Here is a 12728-nt window from a genome sequence, read left to right as displayed (position 1 = left end):
GACCAGAAAACTAAGGGGTCTAAGAAAAGCAGACTGAGGGATTAAGGCATTTAGCATTTAGGCTGCAAAACCAGGGGATTACGGATACTAAAGCAGCCAGATTGGGGGCAAAGTGCATTAAAAAAAGACAGACCCAGAGACTAAGGGCACCAAGATAGGGGGACTAAAGGCACCATGTCAGACAGACCAGGGAGCTAAGGACACTAAGGCAGCCAAACCAGGGGACTAAGGACGCATACACAAAGACTGGGCATCTAAGGGCACTAAGAAAGTCAGACTGAGGGATTAAGGGTACTATGGAAGTCAGACTGGGGGACAAAGGCAACCACACCAGGGGACTTAAAGGGAAAATATACCCCCAAACAATGTAGGTCTCTATAAAAAGATATTACATTAAAGAGCTCATATGTAAAACCTTGCTTCATGTAAATAAACCATTTTCATAATAATATACTTTTTTCGTGGTATGTGCCATTGGGTAATCCTAAATAGTAAATTGCCATTTTAAAAAATAAGGGCCACCCCCTGGGATTGTAGGATTCACAGTGCACACAAACAAATCAAACAAACCATGCATGTTAGGTCACATGAGACAATTAACAGACAAAGTTCTGTCTTTTGCTTCGTCACTTCTTCTTGTTAAAGTTAGAGTTGTAGTATTTCTGGTCAGGTGATCTCTGAGGCAGCACACAGACCATCATGAAATGGTGGTTCACGGCAAGAGATGTAAAAGGGCAATATATATATTCTAGTTTGGTAAGATTCTTTAATATGTCACTTAATATGATATAAACTTAAATATTCATTTTGGGGGTCAAGTTTTCCTTTAAGCCACTAAAGCAGCCAGACCTGGGGACAAAGGACACTAAGGCAGCCAGACTGGGAGAGTGCACTAAGGCAATAAGGGCCAATCACATATGACTCTTACTGCTCTTTCACTCCTTCCTGTAGTCTCTGTAAATGGCCCCTATAGATTCAGATTGTGCCGAGTCCTAACCCATTTTTAGCTAATCTTTTTTTGAGTTTGTGAACTGGAACTGGAACTGACAAAAATAGATAAGGACTTAAATACAAACACGAATCACCCCTTGATTCCTATCCCTCTAATTCCGGTGGAGGTCTGACTACAGTCAGTATTCAAAAATTTCACAATATCCAAAGAATAGAAAAGAACCCCCACTAGAACAGACTAAACTCAGGCAGTCACAAAGTATTATTGACACACTTATTTATAGTTAGTTGAATAGACACTTGAATATGCCACTTATTAAATTGTTATAAAGTGCTGTGCAATAAATTATAAAGTGCAGTGCAAGGATTATTAGTGAGGAGCTTGAAAGACCAAATTTCTTCTTTCCCACAATATTATTAGACAATTAATAGAGTGATACCAAATTGATCACCAATTTCTAAATTACTAGTAGTGCTAAAAAAATTTTTTAATAATTATAATTGATTGACTAAAATGAGAATATTGAATATATTAGATTATAAAGTGCTACAGTGCTAAATGAATTTAGTAGTCCTTCCTAATTAGTAAGGTTAAATTCGTTAAATAACTAGACTGCCATTAGATAGGATAAAAATAAGAAATTAATTAAATCATTGCTCAAATTCATGAGAAAAGGAGGAAAATGAAAAAAGAGAGGGTGGAGTTGTCCCAAAACTACTACCTAATTTGTTCTATCCCTAGGACACCACAAAGATGGAGAAGGCAGAGTAACCGGGACTGTGGTCTCGTGATTAACTAAGCCCTAAGCTGATTTGAGAGACTACGATATCCTATAAAACCACAATTCCACGGTCTCCTGGGAGTTTAGTATTGCAGAGAAAGAGAAGGAGTTGAACCGAGCAAAGATTCTTTCCACCACCCTCCAAAAATTGTTTGACCCCAAGTTGAGTATATAGTTTTAAAAGATAACCAGATCTGGAAATGAAACGCCGACGCGCGTTTCACTATGTTAGCTTTGTCAAGGCGTAATAATAATGTTCCATGGGACGCGAGGTTTAAGTTACTTCCGCGTCCTGCGTCACGTCAATCAGTTCTCGCGAGATCTCACCCCGAGATCGCGCGTACTCACACGCTCCCACTACACCTATCGCGAGGAGTGCGTGTACCTCCCTCCTATTGGTGCCGCCGTTGCCATGACACCCATGCCGCAACTCGGAGCCATCTCGCCAGACGTGACACCCCTTGTGGCTCGCCCTTACTCATTCCAATTCTTTACTTGCAGATCCTGCATTAATCTTACCACATCAAGGGCTTCCATACACACAGGGACATTGGGGAGCATTTATTATTTATTTATATAGATCACCATTAAGTCTGAACTTGTTTTTTAATTGAATTATTTATTTTTATAACTTTTTTTAAAAAAACATTAATTGCTCTTATTGACTACATATATGAATTATTCCTAAAATTATGTTTATTAATTGTTGATTAAATGAAATTCATAAAATCATAAATGTAGCTTATCATGTGAACTCCTAAAATTTTCTTGTTTTTATAAAATTAATAAAAATTAAAAAACTTTTCAGTTTCATGTAGGATTTATTAAATGAATGATGTAAATAAATTATTTTCATTTATCCCATTCGGGGACACCGTATTTAATTTAAAGATCCAATAACTTTCGCGTTTTAACAGGGCCTGTTCAAGGTTTCCTTTTCGAATTCCCATTTCCACCTTCTCCAAGGCCCAGAATTTCATTCTTGATGGATCCATGTGGTGTACTTTTTTAAAATGTTGAGCTACAGTAGAGATAGTTTTTTCATTTTTATTGTCTGCTGTTCTAATGGCACTACAGTGTTGCTGCATCCTAGTTTTTAACATCTGTGTGGTCATGCCTATATACTGTTTCATACATGGACATTCAATGCAGTAGATTACACCTTGTAGATCACTACCTTTGTAGATCGTTTTGGTAAGACCCACAGGGTTAATGACTACATAAATTGCAGGACCCAAGGTGTAATCTTGGTTTGATTTTATCCTATATTTCTTTTGTTTTTTTTATTTCCTGGGACATACAGAACTAGAATGAGGAGTCACACACTCTGAAGTGCTTATGTCATCCACAGACGGGGGGGGGGGGCAAGCATTCCTTTGTTAGATAAAGTCATAAACAGGAAAATAAATAAGAAATAAAATTGCATTTCACAATGTACATGGGAATGGACATCGGGTCCCCCATTCTGGTGCACAAACAAGATTCTGAGATGATGCAAGGCTTTCCTTTAAAACAGTGTCCACAAAATGGCTGCTGCCTGCTTGCTATCATTTTGAATTCCCAGACTGACGGAAACAAGATTCAAATAATTTATATAGTGTAATTAAAGTTCATTTTGCTTGACTGATGTGATAAAATAGGATTTTGAATATTTTTTTTGGGTAACGGGTCCCCTTTAAATATCCACAAAGGCAAAAGTCACACTGTACATGTTTTTTAAACAGCTTTTATTACATTAAAGGATTCCATTCCCCCACTGCTGTCCTTTGTTTTTATGTGATGCTACTATACATGAAACGAAAGCGGTGTCTTGTTAATTTACCTTGAAAAACAAATAAAAACGAGTATTGTTTGATTTAGCTACAATCTCGTTACCCATAAGGTCTACACTGCAGGATTTCTCAGATGCTTTGCGAGTTAATAAAGTGACACACGTCTCCAATTAATTCTCTTTTATGCAAGAGAACATTTCAGACCGTATTTCAAACCACTAATCCCACAAATGTTCTTGACCTGACATCACTAACCGCCAACCACAAAACATTCGCCTCTTTTCAGTGAAAGATTGAATGACTAATTATAAAAAAATGCAGTTCCCCTTTCTCACTAACCATGTTATGGACTGAAAAGTAATCCTTTGATGCCCACTTGAACAAGAGGCTTTGCTCACAATTAGGGGGATTACAGGGAGCCATAATTACTAGGTTCCATGCTTCATCAATTACCAAGAGGAAAATCACCAAAGACCAGATAAATAATGACCAAGATTCAACCAGGGTAGATTGGCATCTGACAAACAAAAGGTCATGCCTGTCTGCTGAAAAGTGCTTTTAGAACAGTATTTACTACAAGTGTATAAGAATATAAGGCAGTATTTAAAACCTTATCTGCAAGGTGGGAAACTTAATTCAAAGCAGTTGCACCGAATATTTTTCACGAATCATAAATTCAAGAAAATCCAAATCTGGCTGGCATACAATCATTGGGGGCAAGAATTAAAACTATATTCATCCTTATTGATCAGTGTCTGATCAGCTTGGCACTTTCATTATAGCTAGAATAGAATGGCAAAGTCATCCGTAGGACTCCAGCTGTTCTAGCCACCATTCGCATTCTTTTGTTTTCTCAGTTACAAAATTGAAATGTTGTGACATATACTATATCTCCAACTCAGGATTAGGGTTGTCAAATAAAGTACTGGATTTCCTATATTTGTTTTTACCATCAGGGTCAATGAAATACCAGACCGGTGGCAACCCTACAATACTGCAGGGTCATTTACAACTGGGAGTTACAATGAAACCTCAATTTTACATCCCCTGAATTTAAGTTTTCCCTCATTTTACACTTTTTTTGTGGTCTTACCAATAAACATAATGCATACAGCATTTTCCTGTTTTTACATCTTCCCATATTTTGCACCATTTTTTCTAGTCCCCTGGAAAACGTAAAATGGGGGCCCTACTATCATAAAACCAATGGTTGATTAATAAATGTGTTTAACAATTAGCTTTAATAAGTGCATTTATTATTATTATTATTATTATGATTATTATTATTATTATTATTGCTATTATTAACTGTTATTTGTTTAAAAACTTAATTTGTGAGTTTCTCAACCTAACATTTTTATCAGTGTGTACAACCAACACACTTGCGATGATCCACTGACAGATTTCACTTGCTTTAAAGAATGGTCCACCTTTAAGTTATAGGATGGCTAATTCTAAGCAACATTATGAATTATTTGCCTTTTTCTTCTGGCTTTTTCCAGCTTTCAAATGGGGGTCACTGACAAATGTACTTTTATTACTCGTCTTTCTATTCAGACCCTCTCCTTTTCATCTCCCAGTCTCTTATTCAACTCAATGTATGGTTTCTGCATACCTCCAAACTGTTCCATTTTCTCATCCCACAGTCCCGGATTTTTACAAAAAAATTCTCTTTGACCTCCTGCGCTGATGCCACAAAAAGATACCAAGTTTATGAAACCTAATTAAATGAAAGGTTTTTTGGACAGAGAGCCCAGAATATGCAGTTTTTCCACTTAGATACATTTGTAACAATTTAAGATAAGCAACAGTACAATTGTAACTAGTTAAGGTAAGTAAATCTCTTGGGAGAACTGTGACTCACAGCTTAAAGGGCAATGTCACCTTCATTAGCAAAACTGTAATAACACATATAACATGGCCCTAAAACTACCAGTAATGTTTTATAACTTTTATAACTACATTTTATAAAATGGACATGGTAATTAGTGTGTATGGCCATTAAATGGATATAGTCAAAAAAAAATTCTACTGCGATACACATGCAAGATCTTTTTGTCAAATGTATGTGTTGATGGGGTAATTTGGACCATAGCAACCAGATTGCTGCAACTGCAAACTAAAGAGCTGCTGATTAAAAAGCTAAATAACTCAAAACCACACATAAAAATTAAATTGAAAAAAAAAACAATTGCAAATTGTCTAAGAATAGCACACTCTATATAGTTCTAGACAGGGGCGTAACTACAGAGGAAATAGACCAGGGGTAGGTAACCCGCGGCTCCGGAGCCTCATGCGGCTCTTCATCCTGCTTGCTGTGGAGCAGTGTTGTGGCTTTGCCTGTCACATCGTCTATAGAGCCCTCGCACCTGCTGGCGGCTTCTTGAGTGTGCGACCGTGGTAAGTTAACCGTTAGCTTACCGCTGTCACACACTCAAGATGCCGCCAGCAGGTGCGAGGCCTGTATAGACATCCCTGGCAAGACCGTGCCGCAGCAAGAGGATTCATTATGGTCCTTACCGTGGTCACACACTCAAAACAAGAGAGAAGCCTCCAGAGTCCAGCTTCAGCAGGTGCGGGGGCTTTAGACGTGGATGTGACGCATATTTTAATGACGTCTATAGCCCTCGTCTTTAAACAGATGAGAACATTAGTATTTAATTGGGCTATTCAGTGTTTAATTTATTTCAAAGTAGGCCTACACATGCACACTGCATAATTGTTTGTTGTATTCTGTTGTTGTAACAGTTAAAAAAAACTTTTAAGAAAGTTTATAAACTGTGTTATGTTTTGCGGCTCCAGACTATTTTTATAGTGGAAGAGGGGGCAAGATGGCTCTTTTGATAGTAAAGGTTGCTGACCCCTGAAATAGACCCTGCGGCCCAGGAGGTACAGGGGCCCCATGCAGCCCTAATTAATGTGCCATTGCAATACCTCTGGCTATTTAGGGGGGCCCTAATATTAATTTTCTGTGGGGCCCAGTAACATCTGATACTAGAAGTTAATTTTAATTTGGCTGATTCCAGCATGCATGAGCCTCCAGTTTGCAATGAACTACTGACAAACAGTATGGATGAGCAGCAGGAAAACATTTTAGATTGGGGAACCACATTAATAAACCAAAAATCTTAAAAACGAAAAGAAATCAGAATTATTTTAAATAAGAACAGACAAATCTGAAACTACACTCCTGATAAAAATTGACGTAAATAAAAAACAAACTCCTTACTCCTCTTATATAGCAATAGCTGCCTTTTAAATGGGTGAGGCGAGGGTGGTGACTTTTATAAATATGACCTGCAAGATGAAAAAATGTTTAGTGCTGGTCTATAGAATGGAACTCTTTATAAAATATATCTAGTTTAAGAATGTATTTTTGAGGTGTGCACTGACAAACACTACATTCTTTATTCTTTAAAGCTTGCCTAATTAAATGTCAAGAATCATGAAGCATAAATTAATAATACTCCTTATCAGAAAAAAATAGCATACCCTTTGGGATAACAGATAAAAGCTAACAGGCAGGTCTGGCCAATTTGTTTTGCCTAATTACTTATCCATAGTCAGAAAAAGGTAACTGATGTTCTTTTTTTAATGTTTTATGGCCGTCCAAGACTTTTAATAATTACATACAATATAAGGGCCCCCTTTTGATGACAGTAATGAGCAAAAACAAAGCGGTTGTCAAAAATTGAGCTTTCTGCTTATTTTATTTGCCCCCTCCCTTTAGTAAATGCTTTCACCAGAAGTTACTGTAGTTCAAAACATTCCTCCTGCTTAATCTACAGTGCATGATTTCTAAGCCTGATGATCCTACTCTTTAAAAATACAGTTTCTTCCTGAACATTGTTAACCTTTGTTAAACAGGTGTACTGCCAAACAGAGCCTTCTGTAGGCTGCCAGTCCATATAGGGGCTACCAAATAGCCAATCACAGTCCTTACTTGGCACCCAATGAACTTTTTCATGCTTGTTTTGCTCCCCAACTCCTTTTACAATAGAATGTGGCTCACGGGTAAAAAAAGGTTGGGGACTCCTGCCTTAACACAAAAAGTATTTGCTTAATTGTCAAGAGACTCAAGAAGTCCCAGTGTTAGGTTCTCTAGAGAGGTCTTTCTCTTGTGTTCCCTGCCTCTGCTGTTCATTTGGGTCAGACATGCAAATACCATCAATGTTGTCAGATGACAATTACAGGTCAACTCCAGTAATGAAATGTTCAAGAAGAACACTGCAATTCAGTGAGAGAGTACAGGTAAAAGAAGTGTATAATGAAGAATTAAAGGGATTCTGTCATGATTTTTATGATGTAGTTTTTAATCCTAAATTATACAGGTAGATATACAGATAGAAACAATAGAATTCTACCTGTATCTGACGATTCAGCACTAACAATGGCCGATGTTTGGCACAATCAAAGGCTCCTGATTAAAACTTTCCATCCAGCCCAATCAACGAGTCGACCGATATTCAAGTCCTCTGCCGATATCGGTCGGCTCTTTTCCCAGCATTCACACATGGAATATCATACGAAAATTAGTTTTGTACGATATTATCTGTGCGTATATGGCCACCTTAACTTTTTCCTTCCCCTTTTTTCTTTGTTAAAAAGCCTTTTTGTGCCGGATTCGATACTAACGCTACAACTATTTTAGAGAGACATTAAATCCAGTTTACGCCATTGAAATGGCAAGATATAAAGGCACAAAATAGGAAGCTGATTAGGACAATCTTGTAAATGAAGCAATAAAGAGTAAGATAAAAAAAGGCAGTGGCCAAAATTAACATGCAGCAATACTCAGAAGCAATATAATGGTTGCACTGCTACACATTGGATGCATATAAATGCACTGCATATAAATGCAATTGTTTCCAAACCAGCAGAGAACATACAAATACAAAAGCCCAAATGTCTGAACTTACGTAATATAGTTATAGTTATCAACTCTTATGCAGCAAGATGGTTAAAAGAACCATAACATTGAGGGACCCATTCATTAATTTCGAGTGAAGGAATAGAAGAAAAAATACTTCGAATTTCAAAGTGTTTTTTTGGCTACTTCGACCATCGAATGGGCTACTTCGACCTTCGACTACGACTTCGACTTCGAATCGAAGGATTCGAACTAAAAATCGTTCAACTATTCGACCATTCGATAGTCGAAGTACTGTCTCTTTAAGAAAAAACTTCGACCCCCCTAGTTCGCCACCTAAAAGCTACCGAAGTCAATGTTAGCCTATAGGGAAGGTCCCCATAGGCTTGGCTAACTTTTTTTGGTCAAAGGATAATCCTTCGATCGTTGGATTAAAATCGAACGATTATTCCTTCGATCGTTCGATTGAACTATTTACGCAAAATCCTTCGACTTCGATATTCGAAGTCGAAGGATTTTCATTCCGCAGTCGAATATCGTGAGTTAATTAATCTTTTCCACATTTAAGTGCCGTTGCCCAGACTCAGAATAATAAAACAGGTCAAAGTGCCCAATCAATGTGCCATGTAATGAGTGACAGCCGACGCTCGCTGTCCTCAAGTGACCTGGTGTTTGGAGGTGTCTGCCTACAATGTGCTCATCCACCATCCTTCCTCCATCAAGTAGTGGTTTAGGAATATAAAAATCAAATCATCATAGTTTTCTTGAAAACAAAGATTTGAGTCATCCAAAACAATGTGGGGGGTTCTTATAAAACTGCAGGATGCCAAGATATTTCACTTTCAGATTGCCCTTCTCATCTTTGTAAGAATACATTTACAAGAAAAGAAGATTTTAGATTAGTTACTGGCACGACTAATTGCTAAGAAATTTAGTCCATAATTACAATCAACATTCTAAGAATGCTTAGCAATTGTAATCAATGATAATTTCATAGCAATGCGATTCTTACTTACGTTTACAATACAAAATGTATCGCCTTGCCTGCCAGGATTATATAACCAGGGTTTCCCCTCCTAATCTCATATGCTACAGCTTTGAAAACTGCACAAATGTTTGTTTTACAAGCTTGTCAATCATATATTTACACATTGCCATCAAACCTGTCATCCAGTACAGGTATGGGACCTGTAATTCAGAATGCTCGGAATCTGGGTTTTTCTGAATAACTAATCTTTCCATAATTTGGATCTTCACACCTTAAGTCTACTAGAAAATCATGTAGACATTAAATAAACCCAATAGGGTGGTTTTGCCTCCAATAAGGATGAATTATATTTTAGTTTGGATCAAGTACAAGCTACTGTTTAATTATTACAGAGAAAAAGGAAATTATTTTTAACAATTTGGATTACTTGGATAAAATGGAGTCTATGGGAGATGGCCTTTCCGTAAATCTGAGCTTTTTGGATAATGGGTTTCCGGATAACAGATATTATACCTGTACCCTCATAATTCACATTATACAGTGTAACATTTTTAATACAGGATGATGAATAGTAGTTCACAAAAAGGTGTGATGTTAGCCATACAAAGAGACCTGCTTTGACGCACCAAATTTTTTGCCCTTAAAGAGCCAGTTCACTTTTAGTAAATGGTTGATGCTAACCAACTTCTTCCTTTTTTTCTCAGTTAAAATGTTTGAATTATTTGCTTTCTTCTTCTGACCCTATCTAGCTTTCAAATGGGGGTCGGTGACCCCCTCTAAAAACACATGTTTTGTAGGCTACACATTTATTTTTATTGCTGCATTTTATTACTCTTCTTTCTATTCAGGACCCAAATTCATATTCCAGTGCCTTATTCAAATCAATGCATGGTTGCTAGGACCCTCGTAACCAGTCTGCTGAAGCTGCAAACTGGAGAGCTGCTGAATAAAAAGCTAAACAACTCAAAAACCACAAACAATAACAGATACAAAACAAATGTACATTGTCTCAACACCCTATACATCATACTAACAGTTAATTTAAAGGTATACAACCCCTATAAGCCAGCAAATGGATCACAGAAGGGACCTATAAAGTCTCATCAGCCACAGCCTAATACACACCTCCCAACATTTTGGAAATAAAAAAACCATGCCCATTTTTGTGGCCACACCACCTAATTACCATGTTCATTTTACAAAATTTGGCAGGCTATCAAAGTTTGAACATATTTTTATTGTTGTTTACAGTTTTGCTAATGAAGGTGAATTGCCCTTTAAGATGTGAGTCTAACTTCTCCCAAGAGACCTGTTATCTTATATTGTTACAATTACTTATTTGCTTATCTCAAAATTGTTTCAAAAGTAACAGTTCTGGGCTCTCTGCCAAAAGTCAATTAAGTTAGAAACGTTGTTTCTTTTTCTGGCTGTTCATCGCAGAGAAAACCGTGACTTTCCCCTACAAACAAGGGACTGCGGGTTGAGCTGTAAAAAGAGGGACTGTCCCTCTGAAAACGGGACAGTTGGGAGGTATGCAAATAACAGTGTTTTTGTTCCTATAGGAAAAGGGCTAAACTGCAGGTGAGAATAAGTAGGGTGTTTAGCAACTGTGAAAGATATTCTCTTCTGTTTTTGTGTTAACTGATATCAGCAAAAGATAACTTCCCCTGTAGTTAGTCAGCAATATTAAACTCACTTGTGTAATATAATATGATATTTCCATACTTTCTTGCTCATATTTACAAATATGCATTGGACGTCAGTGCTTTCTGTGCATTCATTCAGTATGAATCTGTAAGAACTGCTCATTAGCCAAACTGCAGGTCTCTTCAATAGGTGTTTGAAAGGGGTGAGGTGACAAATTTAAATGTAAACAAAGTATAAAGAAATCTGCTCTGATATAAAGTATCAATAGTGGATTCTCAAATCATTTAAATCCAGTCACTTGTAACTTTTGAATCGATCAAAGAATTAGACTGAAATGTGTGATTTGTTTAGTTGAAAAGGACAGCAATAAATAGCTGAAGAAATGAACAACCCAACACCCGCAACTTCATTAAACCCCTTTGATGCATCTTCTGTGTTGTTTGTGAGTTATGTTTTATGCAGTTGCCTAAATGCAAAGTATTGTCTGTTTTTCTAAACTATTAATTAAACATAACAAGGGATGGTCCAAGCCTTTGAAAGGTGAAAAACCCAAGCAAAGCTGTCCTCCTCTCCTCATAACCTCTAATTTCATGGTGCAATGTTTGCTGCTGACACGTAGAGTTCCCGGCCTATTATTTAGACATTCTTGGTAGTATTGATAATACATTTGCTAGGATGACGCCAAGAAAAAAAAAACAAAACTCACTTACCATTAACACATTCAAAGACGTCACAGCACTTTCCAGGTGTGCCATCTCCTCGAGAGACTATGCGGGGGATTGATCCAGCGTCACATACAGGGAAAGTGCAGAGGCCGGAGAGACACTCGCATCTGGGAATCAGTTAAAAAAAATGAGGATAAATGTCAACTGTGCAGCTGTGTATATCTCTTGCATCGTTTATTAACGCTATCAATTAAGCTCCTTATGGAGCTCTGAGCTAAAGCAGGCGCTGCCTAGCGCGGTGAAGAATTGCAAAGTGAAAAGGAATTTCTCATAACATGGAAACAGTAATGTGTAATATGTGGTTACTAAGAATGACTTATTTACTTCTGAAAAGAATGTGCTACACAAATACCAGCACACAAGAAAGTAGAATAGAGAGAGAATAGTATAACCTTTCAAAATACAGGTATGGGACCTGTAAGCCAGAATGCTCAGGGATAATGGATTTTTTCATAATTTGGATCTTTATACTTTATCAAAGGTCGAAGTGAATTCGAGGGAATTTTTGAAGTCAAAAAATTCGAAATTCAAAGTAATTTTTTGGATACTTCGACCATCGAATAGGATACTACGATTTCGAATTTACTTCGAATTCGATTCGAAATAAAATAGTTTGAATATTCGATAATCGAAGTACTGTCTCTTTAAAGGGATACTGTCATGGGAAAGTTAATAGTGCTGCTCCAGCAGAATTCTGCACTGAAATCCATTTCTCAAAAGAGCAAACAGATTTTTTTGTATTCAATTTTGAAATCTGACATGGGGCTAGACATATTGTCAATTTCCCAGCTGCCCAAAGTCATGTGACCTGTGCTCTGATAAACTTCAATCACTCTTTACTGCTGTACTGCAAGTTGGAGTGATATCACCCCCTCCTTTTTTCCCCCCAGCAGCCAAACAACAGAACAATGGGAAGGTAACCAGATAGCAGCTCCTAACACAAGATAACAGCTGCCTGGTAGATCTAAGAACAACAATCAATAGTAAAAACCC

At 37.3% G+C, this 12728-nt stretch overlaps 1 protein-coding gene across 1 annotated transcript in view; it reads right to left on the bottom strand.

Annotated features, from left to right (window-relative positions):
* Positions 1–12728, bottom strand: part of LOC108717831 (cysteine-rich motor neuron 1 protein) — a 537917-nt gene that overhangs the window by 226215 nt on the left and 298974 nt on the right. The window contains exon 5 of the mRNA XM_018265214.2: positions 11721–11842. Coding sequence (XP_018120703.1) covers positions 11721–11842 — 122 coding nt within the window. The remainder of the gene's footprint in view (positions 1–11720; positions 11843–12728) is intronic.

The sequence above is a fragment of the Xenopus laevis genome, chromosome 5S (assembly GCF_017654675.1).
Source record: "Xenopus laevis strain J_2021 chromosome 5S, Xenopus_laevis_v10.1, whole genome shotgun sequence".
Taxonomy (NCBI): domain Eukaryota; kingdom Metazoa; phylum Chordata; class Amphibia; order Anura; family Pipidae; genus Xenopus; species Xenopus laevis.
The sequence above is the reverse complement of the archived record's forward strand: the minus strand, read 5'-3'. Positions and strand labels throughout refer to the sequence as shown.